The following is an 18,285-nucleotide window of genomic DNA, read 5'->3' as shown; positions in this document are numbered from 1 at the left end:
CTATCCCATCTGGACAAGAGGAATATCTATGTAAGAATGCTGTTCATTGACTATAGCTCTGCCTTCAACACCATAGTACCCTCCGAGCTTATCATTAAGTTCGGGGCCCTGGGTCTGAACCCCGCCCTGTGCAACTAGGTCCTGGACTTCAGGATGGGCCGCCCCTAGGTGGTGAAGGTAGGAAACAACACCTCCACTTCGCTGATCCTCAACACAGGGACCCTACATGGGTGCATGCTCAGCCCCCTCCTGTACTCCCTGTTTATCAATGACTGTGTGGCCACACTCGCCTCCAACTCAATCATCAAGTGTGCAGACGACACAAAAGTAGTAGGCCTGATTATCAACAATGATGAGACAGCCTACATGGAGGAGGTGAGAGCCATGGTGGAGTGGTGCCAGGAAAATAACCTCTACCTCAACGTCAACAAAATAAAGGAGGTGATCGTGGACATCAGGAAACAGCAGAGTGAGCATGCCCCTATCCACATCGATGGAACAGCAGTGGAGAAGGTGGAAATGGTCCACCCACAGACAGTGTGGTGAAGAAGGTGCAACAGTGCCTCCTCAACCTCTGGAGGCTGAATACATTTGTCTTGACCCCTAAAACCCTCAAACTTTTACAGATGCACAATTGAGAACATCCTGTTAGGCTGTATCACCGCATGCTATGGCAAATGCACCGCCCGGGAACCTCAGGGCTCTCCAGAGGGTGGTGTGGTCTTCACAATGCATCACTGGGGCAAACAACCTGCCCTCCAGGACACCTACAGCAGCTGATGTCACAGCAAGGCCAAAAAGATAATCAAAGACAACAACCATCCAAGCCAAGGCCTGTTCACCCCTCTATCATACAGAAGGTGTGGTCAGTACAGGTGAATCAAAGCTGGAACCGAGAGACTGAAAAACAGCTTCTATCTCAAGGCCATCCGACTGTTAAACAGCCATCACTAACATTAAGTGGTTGCTGCCAACACACTGACTCAAATCTCTAGCCACTTTAATAATAAAAAATTGGATGTAATAAATATATCACTAGTCACTTTAAACAATGCTACGTTATATAATGTTTACATACCCTACATTACTCATTTCATACGTATATACTGTACTCTATACAATCAAATGCATCATGCCTATGCTGTTCGGCCATCGCTCATCCATACATTATTGTGTACATCTTCTTATTCATGCCTTTGTTGTTGTGAATTTTTTGATTACTTGTTAGATATTACTGCATGGTCGAAATTGGAAGCACAATCATTTCGCTACACTCGAATTAACATCTGCTAACCATGTGTATGTACAATTTGATTTAATAATCTAATTTGATTTGCTCATATGTATATACTGTATTAAATTGTATTTCAGTCAATGCCACTCCGACATTGATCAATCTAATATTTATATATTTCTTAATGACATTTTTTAAATACTTTTAGATTAGTTTGTAATGTTGTGATCTGTTAGATACTTCTGCACTGTTGGAGCTAGGAACACATGTGTTTCACTACACCCACAATAACATCTGCTAAATATGTATACGTGACCAATAAAATTGGATTGAATTTTCATTTCAGGTCACTGAGCTCTTCAGTAAAGGCCAATCTACTACCAATGTTTGTGTCTGGAGATTTCTCATAATTGTGGTTGAAAATAACAAAAACACTTCTGACTGCACTGAACCTATAGCGCTACCGTAAGCGAAAAGATTTACCATTGCCTTTGGTTTGTTAAAATAGAGCCCTGTATCTTATCTAATCTGGTTATCTCCCTTAAGATTCAGTAAACTAATAGTAATGTTTGGTTTACGCTGCTATCGGTACAGAGGAGTAGAGGCTTGCCTGCACACTGAATAGAGAATGTGCAGTCAGGGGAAAAAAGAAGCTGATGGTCACCTCCTTAAGTCTGATAAGGGATGTGAACACACACACACTCAAGCGTACCCATATCACACCCGCTTGCATTCATGTGTGCACATATGTGTGTTTGGTACAGTATATAAGATCAGTCCTGACCCAAGCTAAGGTGTATCCACCACTGGTTGTGATTTCAGGAGTGACCATGAAGTGTCTGGTTATTGTGCTGGTATGTGCTGTGCTCGCTGAGGGAATCCACAGGTTAGTACTCACTATTTATTTTTCACAATTTCAGTGACATTTTCAGTTGCTCTTTTTCCTAAATTCTAAAACACAAATGTTCTTTTCTCATCTCTCATAGTCAATGATAACTCCTTGTCGCTCTCTCTACCTATTTGCATTTGCAGAGTTCGACTTCATATCTGAGTGTATCTGTGTTCTTGTTACCCTAGGATCCCTCTGGTGAAGCATAAGTCAATCCGTGAGAGAATGATGGAGAAAGGAGAACGCCTGCCCTACCAAGACCCCGCTCTCAAATACTTTCCTAGCGAGTTCGCTGGCTCCGCCACCATGTACATCAACAACTACGCCGACGTACGTACATGCTATAATACACAAGCTTATGGTCTATCTAGAATGTTACTCAATGTCCTGTCTATGTCCACGGTAGTCTATTTTCATATTCCAGAATGAAATTTTATGATGTAGGCTAACGTAGAAAATGTGAATTGTAGGTCTAACTAGATAACAACCACATCAAGATAACGTCTAACTCCATGAAGTAGAGTCTAAACCACGCCAACCACTCTAGATCTGATGTGTTGTTGTATGAATGTATTAGCAGCCCCTCTTTTGTCAACTATACTTTCCCTGTTGTGTTTTCCAGACCACCTACTATGGAGCCATCACCATCGGTACTCCCCCCCAGTCCTTCCAGGTGTTGTTTGACACTGGCTCTGCCAACCTGTGGGTTGACTCTGTACTCTGCAACACTCAGGCCTGCAGTGAGTACAGCTGGATAGCTTCATGACAATATTACAACTATCTACTATGTGTATCAATTAACTACTACTTCCTCAACAGTAAATGTTACTAACTGTACTACTACAACAGTACTTCTACTACTATCAGATATATTTAAGTCCAATATCACTTCTACACACTTCCCAGATAAATACATTGTAGACAGTATATTTCCTCTTTAAGTTGTTTGTGTCCCTTCCTCCTGCAGACAGCCACACAAAGTTCAACCCCCAGCAGTCGTCCACCTACTCAGCTAATGGGCAAACTTTCTACCTGCCCTACGGAGCTGGCAGTCTCAGTGGAGTCTTTGGATACGACACCGTCAACGTGAGTCCCACCATAACAACCTTACAAATACTTAACTACTTCTACCACAGTTATTCTTCACTACATGCAGTAAAAAGCCACAACAGTACCTGTACTTCCATTCTAATAAAACCAAAGTGTTTCCATGATGCTGAGTGTGTGTTGTTTGTCACCTCTTTAGGTCGGTGGTATTGTCATCAACAACCAGGAGATTGGTCTGAGTACTAACGAGCCAGGTCAAAATTTTGTTGTGGCCCAGTTTGATGGTATCCTTGGCCTGTCCTACCCTTCCATCTCAGCCGGACAAGAGACTCCCGTCATGGACAACATGATGTCTCAGAACCTTCTGCAGGCTAACATATTTGCATTCTACCTGACCAGGTCAGTACTCCTACCATCACTTATACCACATATCTACCACTACTTACCACACATATACCACTACAGATGTCAGCTCTTAATTGGACTGCTTTCATCACAAGAGGAAAATAATCCTGCAGAAGGAGGATTTGAATATCTGAAGAATGATTTAGAACTGTTCCAGTGGGCAGCTGGAAGCGTGTTTATACACAAAGCAGTACCGTACCTACATTCTAACTTATGTAGGCTACGTGAAGGCTACGGCGTGTCTCGTGTTCATTCTTACGTGGATTAGAATAAACGGCCATATTCTTAGGGGGTAGATGTATTTTCATTAGGGAAAATATGTTGTTTTACATTAACTGTTTTATTATATATATTTTTTTATTTTACCTTTATTTTACTAGGCAAGTCAGTTAAGAACAAATTCTTATTTTCAATGACGGCCTATGTTGAAGGAAAGCAATAGGCAGAATTAATCATTGTTTTCCTCAAATCCTGTGTGATCCAGCGGTTACAGGCACTGACCCCGGCACATATATGTCAGAGTCGGCATTGGATTCAAATTTGACTCATGGATCAATGACTATTTTTGACACATTCATTTTGCGTGGTTACATGATTAAAACAGAAACAACTCAAAGGTTAACAGTTCAGGAATGAATTCAGTTAAGTTTAGGGCTATGGTTTGGGGAAGGCTTAAAACAAAATGAAGCGCCTATGTATCATCAGTATTCAGAATATTCTTAACGCTCGCTAGAGCATTGTGATCTGCCATAAGCAGCTCACTCCGAACCTCATGAGTTTGCATCCAGTGCCGAGTGATCTAGTGACCAGCCTGAGACGACATTAGACCAACAAGTTAATTGCATTTATTTAAATGTGTTCAGGAAGCAAAATGAGTCAACAAAATCGTCTTCGATAGGCTCAAATGTATGAACAACTTGACAGCTTTAATGAAATATTGAAAAGGCACACAGTACAGGCTTCCAATTCACACCAAGGACTAGAACTATAATCACAAATAATACATAGCCGAACTATAAAACACGGACAAGCGTCCACCCTGGAGGAAGGTTTATCGTTCCACAGCAGACCTACATCTGTCAATCAGATGGCCCAAATCAGCTCATCAACTCAGCCAGGGAACAAACAGTAGCTGTTGTCACACTTCATTGCCGTTCCCTAAAACACGATATCAGTGTTACCTTAGTCCTGCTTGCAACCAAAGTGTTTCAAGATATGTTCACCCTCTGGTTGGTATTGTAATCAGAACAAGAGTACTTTTTGAACAGACTACGGGTGATTTATCTATTTGAAAAGCATTCCATACAATAGAAATAAAGTATCCACTGTTGGGAATTGACACGACACTAATGTTGGTGCAGCCCTTACTTAATATTTTATTGGTTTCCTATTTATGTTATCCAAAAGTGTCTGATATGGTCATTTATAATTAAGATCGGGGGTTAAATATCCTTAGACTGTCCATTTTTAAAATGTGTAAATAAATGTAGTAAATTGGGGGGGGATTGAAATATTTGTGCCAGAAACGTATGACCTGGGAATGGTAGGGTTATACGTGCTCGCTGAAGGCAGAAGCCCTAACCCACTTCACCCCACGATTTAACTCAATTTTGAACTTAGGACAAACTTGAAACTTCTCATAGTCTAGTGGAGACCAATATCGATCTTCTGTTAATACGCTATATATCAAACGATGGTTGTTTATGTATATGACTGCATTTCAGATACATGTTTGTACATTTGAATGTTGCAGTAATTTGACCCAGACCTAACGTTTCAGCGAGCGAGAGGATTTTGATATTTAAAAAGCAAGCCCTGATAGACTGCCCCAGCATGGACAGAAAGACAACTGCTCTTTTTACAGGGACCCACAAGGCTCATTTGTATTTCCTGATGCAGCAGGAAAATGAACAGTGACAAAAAAGTGATCAAGTTAAGATCCGACATTTGTACCCCTACCACTACTTACCACACATATAATGTACTACTACCAGATTTAATTATAAAATACACAGATATCACAGAACCTTCTGTAAGCCAATTTGTTCGCTTTCTAGTTGACCAGGAAATATACTTTAAAAATGTACTTACTTAATTAATTATGTACATAATCAATGTTATATTCATTATTCCTGCTCCAGAAACTATATCACTGATATAAGGCACAAGATTTGAGGAGAAAAGTGTCTTCTGTGAGTGAACCATCTTCTTGCCAACCGCCTATTTGTAAAACTGTTAGATGACTTAAAACTCTTTTTCTGTGCAGCGACGGCCAGCAGGGCAGTGAGCTGTCGTTCGGAGGAGTGGACAACACCAAGTATCAGGGTCAGATCTACTGGACTCCCGTCACCTCCCAGACATACTGGCAGATCGGCATCCAAGGGTCAGGATCAACCACACCAACCAAACATACTTAACCATACACTGACATCAGAACCACCAAGAGACTGGAAAAGCTGGGATGAAAAATGTCTAAGGCCGCTGTCAATGTCTGTCTGTCTAACACTAACCCTTGTACATCTCCAGGTTCCAGATCAATGGTCAGGAGACAGGGTGGTGTGGGCAGGGCTGCCAGGCCATCGTGGATACAGGCACCTCCATGCTGACTGCACCGACACAGATCATGGGAACGCTGATGCAGTCCATTGGAGCCCAGCAGGACCAGTACGGACAGGTAGCAGGAAGCCATTATAAACCATAACAGACCAGTACTAACTGACACCATAAAACAGTGTAATCCAGAAAGTAGAGGTTGGGGAAACCAGTGCAGACCAGAGTAAACCAGTACAGGGATGTTTTGTGTCACTCATGTCTGTGAATTGTTTGTTGATGTAGTACACAGTGAACTGTAACCAGATCAACAGCCTGCCTACTCTCACCTTCACCATCAATGGAGTCAACTTCCCCCTGCCGCCATCTGCATACATTCAGCAGGTAAGTTAGTGTGTCGTTTGTGTGTGTCTGTCCGTGTGTTACCATCTATGACTGATGTTCGGATAATGAAGGCCATTTTAGATGGCTCAAGCTGGTCCATAAGCCTTGTGCATGCATAAGCCATGTGTCAGTAGTGCATTTGTGTTTATCTGCCTGTGTGTGTGTGTGTGTATTGCACTCAACATGCGTGTTCTCCTCTCTATCCAGAACAACCAGGTCTGCTCCGTGGGGATCACCCCCACCTACCTGCCGTCCCAGAACGGACAGCCCCTGTGGATTTTGGGAGATGTATTCCTCATGCAGTACTACTCCGTCTACGACCGCACAGGCAACCAAGTGGGCTTTGCCACCGCAGCCTAAACCTGACCAACATGACCGCAAACCAACACAGACACCGACCGTTCTTAAAAGTCTACCACCCCAAACCTCACACAGAATCTATTCCACCTCTGACCATTCTAGAACATCAATCACCAATGGCAACTATTCTGAATCACTCATAACAACCACTCTGGTTATTTTAGAACACATATTACCCATGGCAACCACTCTGCTCATTATAATACACATATTACCCATGGCAACCACTGTGGGTCAGTTTGGCTTTGGTCCAGTGTGGTTAAAGCAAGCATCGACATCATTGGGTTAATGCTGTGGTCTTTGGTGACATCTGCTAATATTTTCAGTTCAGCTGTAATGTTGTTTCCTTTCTACTCTGTCATTGCAACGACAACCTCCTAGTTCCCAGACAACATCGGATGTGAACACAGGTTCAGCCATGTTGCTGATTGCATCATGATGCTGAGTGAAAAAGTAAATGACTTACAGAAACACAGTGAAATATGAAAATATGATTTGACACTTAAATGCATATCATCTCAAGACTGGATGTATTTGGTGTTTGTTTAGCTTCCATTTAGACTGAATAAACTATTGAAGTGCACAATAATCGTATTTGTTTTGAATCGCTGTATCTGACACATCAAGCTCATGATGCCTGTAAGAATGAAATCACACCTCACATTCACCACTGACTGTTACCAGAAACTGCAACAAAAAACAACAAGAGCAGCTTTACCCAATTGGAGCCTGTAAATATATCCAACCATCTACACATCATACATGTAGAAATAACTATGTATCACAGAGTCAAATATGCCATCTGTTAAATGGCATTAAGTCCTAAGTATCCTCAGGAGAGCAGAAGCACTGTGAAATTGACTTTAATGAAAGCTTCAGCATTTCACTTCTCCTAACAAGCGGTCATTATCTCTGTAACATGGTCATTATCTCTGTAACATGGTCAGGGGCTGGTGTGTGTGTACATGTGAGTATTTTTGTTTGTTTCTAATTTTGACTGACATTAGGATAACGGAGGTCATTTTTGATGGCTCAATCTGGTCTATAAGCCTTGTGTGTGCTTAAGGCAAGCCACATGTCAGCAGTGAATGCATACGTGTGTGTGTGTGTGTGTGCGTCCGTCCGTCCGTCCGTCCGTCCGTCCGTCCGTCCGTCCGTCGTCCGTCCGTGTGTGTGTGTGTGTGTGTGTGTGTGTGTGTGTGTGTGTGTGTGTGTGTGTGTGTGTGTGTGTGTCGCGCGTGTGTGTGTCTGATTAGGATGAAAGCTCTACAGTGACACATTTTCACCACAACATGAAACACACACACATGTACGCACACACGTGTGCACACACACTCAACAGCATGAATAGGAAGGCTAAAAAGATCGTCGAGGACAACAACCACCCGAGCCACTGCCTGTTCACACCGCTATCATCCAGAAGGTGAGGTCAGTACAGGTGCATCAAAGCTGGGACCGAGAGACTGAAAAACAGCTTCTATCTCAAGGCCATCGGGTATAGTCTCTAAAAGCACTTCATGATGACGGAAGTGAGTCCTAGGGGGCGATAGTCATTTAGCTCAGTTACCTTCGCTTTCTTGGGAACAGGAACAATGGTGGCCCTCTTGAAGCATGTGGGAACAGCAGACTGGGATAAGGATTGATTGAATATGTCCGTAAACACACCAGCCAGCTGGTCCGCGCATCCTCTGAGGACGCGGCTGGGGATGCCGTCTGGGCCGGCAGCCTTGCGAGGGTTAACACGTTTAAATGTTTTACTCATGTTGGCTGCAGTGAAGGAGAGCCCGCAGGTTTTGGTAGCGGGCCGTATCAGTGGCAATGTATTGACGTCAAAGCGGGCAAAGAAGTTGTTTAGTTTGTTAGTTTGTGGTCCGCGACGGGGCTGGTTTTCCTTTTGTAGTCCGTGAATGACTGTTGACCCTGCCTCATACCTCTCATGTCTGAGCAGTTGAATTGCGTTTCTACTTTGTCTCTATACTGATGCTTAGCTTGTTTGATTGCCTTACAGAGGGAATAGCTAGAATGTTTGTATTCGGTCATGTTTCCGGTCACCTTGCCCTGATTAAAAGCAGTGGTTCGTGCTATCAGTTTTGCGCAAATTCTGCCATCAATCCGCGGTTTCTGGTTGGGGAATGTTTTAATAGACGTTGTGGGTACAACATCACCAATGCAATTGCAAATAAACTCTCTCAACGAATCAGCGTATTCATCAATGTTATTGTCCGATGTTATGCAGAACATATCCCAGTCCACGTGATCGAAGCAATCTTGAAGCGTGGAATCCGATTGGTCTGACCAGCGTTAAACAGATCTGAGCACGGGCGCTTCCTGTTTTAGTTTCTGTCTATAGGCTGGGAGCAACAAAATGGAGTCGTGGTCAGATTTTCTGAAAGGAGGGCGGGGGAGGGCTTTATATGCATCGCGGAAGTTAGAATAACAATGATCCAGGGGTTTGCCAGCCCGGGTCGCACATTCGATATGCTGATAAAATTTAGGGAGCCTTGATTTCAGATTAGCCTTGTTAAAATCCCCAGCTACCATAAATGCAGCCTCAGGATATGTGGTTTCCAGTTTACATAGAGTTAAATTAAGTTCTTTCAGGGCCGTCGATGTGTCTGCTTGGGGGGGGACATACACGACTGTGACTATGATCGAAGAGAATTCTCTTGGTAGATAATGCGGTCGGCATTTGATTGTAAGACATTCTAGGTCAGGTGAAAAAAAGGACTTGGGTTCCTGTATGTTGTTATGATCACACCACGTCTCATTAATCATAAGGCATGCACCCCTGCCCTTCTTCTTACCAGAGAGATGTTTGTTTCTGTCGGCGCGATGCATGAAGAAGCCAGGTGGCTGTACCGACGCTGATGACGTATCCCGAGTGAGCCATGTTTCCGTGAAACAAAGAACGTTACAATCTCTGATGGCTCTCTGGAAGGCAACCCTTGCTCGGATTTCATCTACCTTGTTGTCAAGAGACTGGACATTGGCGAGTAGTAGGCTCGGGAGAGGTGCGCGATGTGCCCGTCTACGGAGCCTGACCAGAAGACCGCTCCGTCTGCCCCTTCTGCGGCGCCGTTGTTTTGGGTCGCCGGCTGGGATCCGATTCATTGTACTGGGTGGTGGACCAAACAGAGGATCCGCTTCAGGAAAGTCGTATTCCTGGTTGTAATGTTGGTGAGTTGACGTTGCTCTTATATCCAATAGTTCCTCCTGACTGTATGTAATAAAACCTAAGATTTCATGGGGTAACAATGTAAGAAATAACATATGAAAAAATTAAATACTGCATAGTTTCCGAGGAATGCAAAGCGAGGCGGCCATCTCTGTCGGTGCCGGAAGTAGATGCAATCACTAACTCAGAGAGGCTGCTGCCTACATTGAGACCCAATCACTGGGCCCTTTAATAAATGGATCACTAGTCACTTTATACAATGCACTCTAAATAATGCCCCTTTAATCATGTTTACATATCTTACATTACTCATATCATATGTATATACTGTATTTTATATCATCAATTTCACCTTGCCAATGCTGCTCTGCCATTTCTCATCCATATACTTACATGTACATATTCTCATTCACCCCTTTAGATTTGTGTGTATTAGATAGTTGTTGGGGAATTGTTAGATTACTTGTTAGATATTACTGCACTGTCGGAACTAGAAGCACAAGCATTGCTACCCTCGCATTAACATCTGCTAACCATGTGTAAAAATAAAATGTGATTTGATTCCTAACGTGAATATCACATACCCAATCATCTTTAATAATACAGATCACAGCCTGCAGTCAATAAAAGTAGCAGAGAGCCCACTCTAGAAATTACGATGTACTTGTAAAGTATATTGTTTAAATCAATAGGTCTAAAAATTTACAAAATCCAAAAAGCGTTCTTTGGAAACAATTATATATTTTAAATGTCCATAAATGAATGTCAATAAAGTTTCTTGTCTACTCATATTGTAGAACACACAGTAAGGTTTCAGATGACACTAATATTGGCATTGTAGCATCCACAGACTCATCGCTGTAGTTTCTAAAAGAAAGACTGGGTAAGGCCAAAATATCACACATTTCACAGCTTTAAAGCTGGAGTCCTTAATGGTGAAACTGCCATGTCCGTTCGGGATGTTACAACACCAAAGAAGTGACTGCAAACAAACACAGTTTTTCCCCTCAAACATCACTGCACATCACTGTGCGATAGAACACCAATATGTACTTTATCCAAGATGGCGTAGCAGTCAGACGTCTTTTGTCCTCGTCATGTCCCGTGTATATATATTTTGATTTATTTTTCCTTCACATATACTGCATTTTTTTTTCTTAACCTCAACATACTCTCCTGCAATTCACCTCACCCAATATGGTATGGATCTGCTACTTTTTTAAATTTTGAACCGGAACCCCAACAGAAGCTAGCCAGCTAACTAGCTAGTAGTCAGCTAGCCACTGCTAGAGGTCATCAGCTACCTTTAGCCTGGACAACTCTCGCCAGTCTGCACAGCGCGACTCAAACCAGAGCAAATCGGACTTATTTTTCTCCATATCTCCGGATTCCAACCGCAAGCTCTGAACCTTTTCACCTGGATCATCGCACCTAGCTAGCTGCTATCCAAGTGGCCACTCCTGGCTAACGTCTCTGTCCCAAAGCAAGAACCAATTAGCCTGGAGCTAGCCTTAGCTAGGCCCATCTCCCAGCTAGCTGTAGAGGTCCATCATCCACTCCTTGGACTACAAAACCTATTTTACCAATTGGCCTGGACCCCCGCCGACCCATCACGACTGTACTACCAATGTAATTCGCCCAAGGTTTTTTTTCAATCTGGCTCCTCCGTCACAACGTCCCCTGAATGCCCATCTACTAGCCTGCTAGCCACAGCCCGCTAGCTGTGTAAAGCATATCGGACTGTTAGCTTAAGAGGCCCATTGGACAAATTCTTTGGCCACTAAACCTATTTTGCAGATTGACCTGGACCCTTTTACCACACGGCGCCCTGCTGATCCACAACAACTGGTCTGCCGATGTAACAGCACGAGGGGGCTACAACAGACTTCTTCCTTTGCGACGTCCCTCTAAGGTCCTTCTGCTAGCTTGCTAGCCCCGGCACGCTAGCTGCCTGAATCGCTGTGTCGCCGTTCCGCTGAGCCACTCACTGGACCCCTATGATCACTCGGCTACGCATGCCTCTCCCTAATGTAAATATGCCTTGTCCATTGCTGTTTTGGTTAGTAATTATTGCCTCATTCCACTGTAGAGCCTCTAGCCCTGCTCATTATGCCTTAGTTAACACTTTAGTTCCACCTCCCACACATGCGGTGACCTCACCTGGTTTAAATTATGTTTCTAGAGACAATATCTCTCTCAACGTCACTCAATGCATATGCTTACCTGCACTGTATTCACATCCTACCATACCTTTATCTGTACATTATGCCTTGAATCTATGCTATCGTGCCCAGAAACCTACTCCTTTTACTCTCTGTTCCGAATGTACTAGACTACCAGTTCTTATAGTCTTTAGCCATACCCCTATCCTACTCCTCCTCTGTTTCTCTGGTGATAGAGAGGTTACTCCAGGCCCTGCAGTGCCTAGCTGAATCCTGGCTTAGGAACACCACCAAAAACCCTGAAATTTCCATCCCTAACTATAACATTTTCCGACAAGATAGAACTGCCAAAGGGGGCGAAGTTGCAATCTACTGCAGAGATAGCCTGCAGAGTTCTGTCTTACTATCCAGGTCTGTGCCTAAACTATTTGAGCTTCTACTTCTAAAAATCCACCTTTCCAGAAACAAGTCTCTCACCGTTTCCGCTTGCTATAGACCAGCTTCTGCCCCCAGCTGTGCCCTGGACACCATATGTGAATTGATTGTCCCCCATCTATCTTCAGATAGATTTCTGGGCACGATAGCATAGATTCAAGGCATAATGTACAGATAAAGGTATGGTAGGATGTGAATACAGTGCAGGTAAGCATATGCATTGAGTGACGTTGAGAGAGATAGATCGTGCTGTTAGCTGACCTAAACTGGGACATGCTTAACACCCCGGCCATCCTACAATCTAAGCTTGATGCCCTCAATCTCACACAAATTATAAATAAACCTACCAGGTACAACCCCAAATCCATAAACACAGGCACCCTCATAGATATCATCCTAACCAACCTGCCCTCCAAAAATACACCTCTGCTGTCTTCAACCAAGATCTCAGCGATCACTGCCTCATTGTCTGCGTCCGTAATGGGTCTGCGGTCAAACAACCACACCCCATCACTGTCAAACACTCCCTAAAACACTTCAGCGAGCAGGCCTTTCTAATCGACCTGGCCGGGGTATCCTGGAAGAATATTGACCTCATCCCGTAGCAGGCAGAGGATGCCCGGTTATTTTTTTTTAAGTGATTTCCTCACCATCTTAAATAAGCATGCCCCATTCAAAAAAAAGGAACAGATATAGCCATTGGTTCACTCCAGACCTGACTGCCCATGACCAGCACAAAAACATCCTGTTGCGTTCTGCATTAGCATCGAATAGCCCCAGCGATATGCAACTTTTCAGGGAAGTTAGGAACCAATATACACAGGCAGTTAGGAAAGCTAAGGCTAGCTTTTTCAAACAGATATTTGCATCCTGTAGCACAAAACTGTAGCACAAAGTTCTGGGACACTAATGTCCATAGAGAATAAGAGCACCTCCTCCCAAATGCCCACTGCACTGAGGCTAGGAAACACTGTCACTACCAATCTGCGATAATTGAGAATTTTGAGCATTTTTCTACGGCTGGCCATGCTTTCCACCTGGCTACCAATACCCCGGTCAACAGCCCTGCAAATCCACAGCAACTTGCCCAAGCCTCCCCATTTCTCCTTCACCCAAATCCAGATAGCTAATGTTCTGAAAGAGCTACAAAATCTGGACCCCTACAAATCAGCGGGGCTAGACAATCTGGACCCTCTCTTTCTAAAATTATCCACCGAAATTGTTGCAACCCCTATTACCAGCCTGTTCAACCTCTTTCATATTGTCTTAGATCCCCAAAGATTGGAAAGCTGCCGTGGTCATCCCCTCTTCAAAGGGGGAGACACTCTAGATACAAACTGCTACAGATGTATATCTATCCTACCCTGCCTTTCTAAGGTCTTAGATCACCGACCATTTCGAATCCAACCGTACCTTCTCCACTATGCAATCTGGTTTCAGAGCTGGTCATGGGTGCACCTCAGCCATACTCAAGGTCCAAAACTATATCATAACTGCAATCGTTAAGAGACAGTACAACTGTATTCATCGACCTGGCCAAGGCTTTCGACTGTCAATCACCATTCTTATTGGCAGACTCAACAGCCTTGGTTTCTCAAATGACTGCCTCGCCTGGTTCACCAACTACTTCTCAGACAGAGTTCAGTAAGTCAAATCGGAGGGCCAGTTGTCCGGACCTCTGGCAGTCTCCATGGGGATGCCACAGGGTTCAATTCTCGGGCCGACTCTTTTCTCTATATACATCAATGATGTCTCTCTTGCTGCTGGTGATTCTCTGATCCACCTCTACGTAGACAACACCATTCTGTATACTTCTGGCCCATCTTTGGACACTGTGTTAACGGACCTCCAGATGAGCTTCAATGCCATTCAACTCCCCTTCTGTGGCCTCCAACTGCTCTTAAATGCAAGTAAAACTAAATGCATGCTCTTCAACCAATTGCTACCCACACCTGCCCGCCTGTCCAGCATCACTACTCTGGACGGCTCTAACTTAGAATATGTGGATAACTACAAATACCTAGGTGTCTGGTTAGACTATAAACTCTCAAGACTTACATTAAGCATCTCCAATCCAAAATTAAATCTTGAATTGGCTTCCTATTTCGCAACAAAGCATCCTTCACTCATGCTGCCAAACATACCCAAGTAAAACGGACTATCCTACCGATCCTTGACTTTGGCGATGTCATTTACAAAATAGCCTCCAACACTCTACTCCAAGCTAATTGGATGCAGTCTATCACAGTGCCATCCGTTCTGTCACCAAAGCCTCATATACTACCCACCACTGCAACCAGTATGCTCTCGTTGGCTGGCCGTCACTTCATATTTGTCGCAAAACCCACTAGCTCCAGGTAATCTATACGTTTTTGATAGGTAAAGCCGCGCCTTATCTCAGCTCACTGGTTGCCATAGCAGCACCCACCCGTAGCACGCGCTCCTGCAGGTATATTTCACTGGTCACCCCCAAAGCAAATTCCTCTTCGGCCACCTTTCCTTCCAGTTCTCTGCTGCCAATGACTGGAACGAACTGCAAAAATGACTGAAGATGGAGACTCATATCTCCCTCACTAGCTTTAAGCACCAGCTGTCAGAGCAGCTCACAGATTACTGCACCTGCCTCATCCCCATACTGTTATTTTTATGTTTTTATTTTACTCCCAAGTATCTCTACTTGCAAACTCATCTTCTGCACATTTATCACTCCAGTGTTTAATTGCTATATTGTAATCATTTTGCCACTCTGGCCTATTTATTGCCTTACCTCCCTTATCCTACCTCATTTGCATATACTTTTTCTATTGTATTATTGACTGTATGTTTGTTGATTCCATGTGTAACTGTGTTGTTGTTTGTGTCAAACTGCTTTGCTTTATCTTGGCCAGGTCGCAGTTGTAAATGAGAACTTGTTCTCAACTAGCCTACCTGGTTAAATAAAGTTGAAATAAAAAATAAATAAAACTGCAATTGATTTTTACCACACTGCTCGATGCAGCTTACCTCCGTTTCATCCACAAAATAACAACAATAACAAAGGTGCTGTTTACCCTAATGCGGATTCCATCTCTAATTTGCAATTTTTCAATCATTATTTTGGATACAGATTTTAAAGTTATGCATAAATCCTTCCCCCAAAGGACCTTCATTTTAGGAAGATCCAAAACATCATAAATATCTTTGGGCCATCCTGGCATGGAATTGCCCTTTACACAACAAGTCCAAGTCTAGAAATATAGAGAAACCTGGGAAGGTTATGGAAAGAAAAACCTTTGGTGGATGATCGTACACTAGAAAAGGGATGAGGAGAGGAAGCAACATTGGACTATTGAAATACATGATTGATGATTCAAAATATGTTAATAACTCAGAGGAGGAGGGAGGAGATGGGGTCACACATCAGTTCCTCCACCTTCCTTCCTTCGCCCTCTCCCCTCTAACCTCCTCCCCCTCTAACCTCCTCTTCTCTCTCCTTCTCCTCCTCCAATGAATCTCCAGGAGACCTGTTTTTCTCCAACAAAGCAATACCAATTATACCAGATCAACAGAAGCAGGATGTGCGTGTGTGTCTTTGTGTCTGTGTCTGAGCGTCATGATGGAAAATCACTACAGCTGGCTCTCCATACATGTCGCCATGGCAGCTGTCAACACACCAGGGGGAATGAAGACACATGATTGGCTGATTGGAAATGGAGAAAGGGAGGAGAAGAGAGATGAGTAAGGAGGGAGAGCCAGATGGGAAAAGGAGGATGAGGCTAAACGAATGTTTCAGATTTATGGGGGGACGAGACCCATCATCAGCTGTGGTATGAGAGAGGGGCAGATGGGGAAGTGTGTTTGTGTGTTGTGTGCGTTGTGCGCATGTGTGTGTGTGTGTTGTGCGCATGTGTGTGTGGGAGTGACTCACATACAGGTTAAACGAGGTGATGTCACCTCCAACTGCAGTAACTCCAGGGAGTGGCCCTGACTACGGTGGGCAGGTCCAGTGGTGCATAGAACTGAGCCAATCACAGCACGGTAAAGAGAAGAAGAATGTGAATGAATGAATTTAATATTACAGAATAGAAATTAGGTATTCACCTCAGCTCTATACATTACATTTCTATCTGCAACGTTTCACCCAAAATAATACACCCACGTCCTTGAGGGCTCCGTTTCTCCTTGGCACTTGATCAGTTAATCAATGAATATTATTACACATGTGACTGCCCGACGCAGCACATCCAGACAGAAAAATGAGGAAGAAAACCATACAATAATCATCAGTAGAATTAGCTCAAAAAGCAGCAATGTTTACACATAGCTCACAACCCCTACGCTAATATCAGTGGCGATTTTAGCATGTAAATCTTGGTGGGGCAAACCCCAAGAAATGTGGGATGCAGGCCAGCAAAGCCACTACACAACATAACACTAAACAATACATTAATTTTACTATAACGGTGACAAACGGTGCCCACAAACTGTTTGGGCCTACATAAAGCTGTCAACACCTTACCACTGCTACACCTGGCTATCAGCGGAGCCTTGCCTGGCAGCGAAACAGTTCATTCAGCCTCATTTACTGCATTTAAAAAAAACATAGCTGATATGGCTGACTTGCTTAAACAAATGTGGTTTCTACTGGCAATTGAGATGTTCAAACTATGGCATAAGGGGACGACAAGCGATAAGAGGCAATCCGTAATTTCGATTAAGACATTAATGAGCGAGCTAGGACGGATGTAGTCAATATAACTATTTGTTCAGCACTTGTGAAATGTACAGCGACAGAATTCAGAACAGTGTTCTCCCTGTTCAACAAGTCAGAACCGTAAATTAAATAAAGGGGGCATATAAAAAGACAATGAAAATTATTACAATATTCAATGATTACATTTCTCTAAAACAGGTTATAGGCTACATGTGCACCACCAAGTTAGAACAGTAAGCAAAATTGAGAGTTTACAATAGACCAAATTATTAGGGTGAGGCCCATTGAACGCCATTTGGGTCTTTGCGTGTCAAGAAAGATACATGTCATATAACACTATTTGACGTGTTAAATAAGCTTTTAATTTGACATGTCAACTATCACAATTCTATTATAGAATGTTGTGTGTGCTGAATTTGCACGTGCAAACCAAGCGCCACCACTACTATCAGTAGCACTGTCAAAGCTGTACACAAAAAGTTAGCAAACAAGCACACACTGGCCACTGTCATGGCCGTCGTAAGAAGTGGACCAACGTGTTGTGAGCGTACATTTTCCTTTTTATTTAAAATGTCGCCAACAAAACAAGAAACAAAATGAACAACCGTGAAGCTTACAGGGCTTTAGTGCCACAAACAAAGTTAACTACCCACACTGAAAGGAGGGAAAACGGGCTACCTAAGTATGATTCCCAATCAGAGACAACGATAGACAGCTGTCCCTGATTGAGAACCATACCCGGCCAACGCATAGAAACACAAATCCTGTCTGTCTGTCTGCCTGTGCTAAGTGATGTGGCTCTCCTGCAGCCCTGCAATGTGTGTCACAGTTAAATGTGTCTCCATTTCCCACCACCTTCAAGCACTGAGGAATGTGTGTCACACTAAAAGCTGCATACTTACTGGGGGTAATATGCAAGCACAAGACCAATAGCCTTCTCTCGCTCAATTG

The 18,285-nt window shown here is 43.5% G+C and overlaps 2 protein-coding genes across 3 annotated transcripts in view; one reads left to right on the top strand and one right to left on the bottom strand.

Moving 5' to 3' along the window:
- The window catches only part of mapk8ip2 (mitogen-activated protein kinase 8 interacting protein 2), a 148,906-nt gene that overhangs the window by 117,339 nt on the left and 13,282 nt on the right, over positions 1-18,285 (bottom strand). The gene's annotated exons all lie outside the window — the stretch shown is intronic.
- LOC112218646 (gastricsin-like) lies at positions 2,012-7,446 on the top strand. The gene is made up of 9 exons (XM_042301592.1): positions 2,012-2,120; positions 2,312-2,453; positions 2,746-2,863; positions 3,091-3,209; positions 3,370-3,569; positions 5,842-5,958; positions 6,102-6,249; positions 6,411-6,509; positions 6,717-7,446. Exons 1-9 carry the CDS (start codon positions 2,065-2,067, stop codon positions 6,867-6,869), a joined length of 1,152 nt encoding a protein of 383 aa, XP_042157526.1. The 5' UTR covers positions 2,012-2,064; the 3' UTR covers positions 6,870-7,446.

The sequence above is a fragment of the Oncorhynchus tshawytscha genome, linkage group LG19 (assembly GCF_018296145.1).
Source record: "Oncorhynchus tshawytscha isolate Ot180627B linkage group LG19, Otsh_v2.0, whole genome shotgun sequence".
Taxonomy (NCBI): domain Eukaryota; kingdom Metazoa; phylum Chordata; class Actinopteri; order Salmoniformes; family Salmonidae; genus Oncorhynchus; species Oncorhynchus tshawytscha.
Note: the sequence above shows the minus strand (reverse complement) of the source record. Positions and strands in the feature narration are given on the sequence as shown.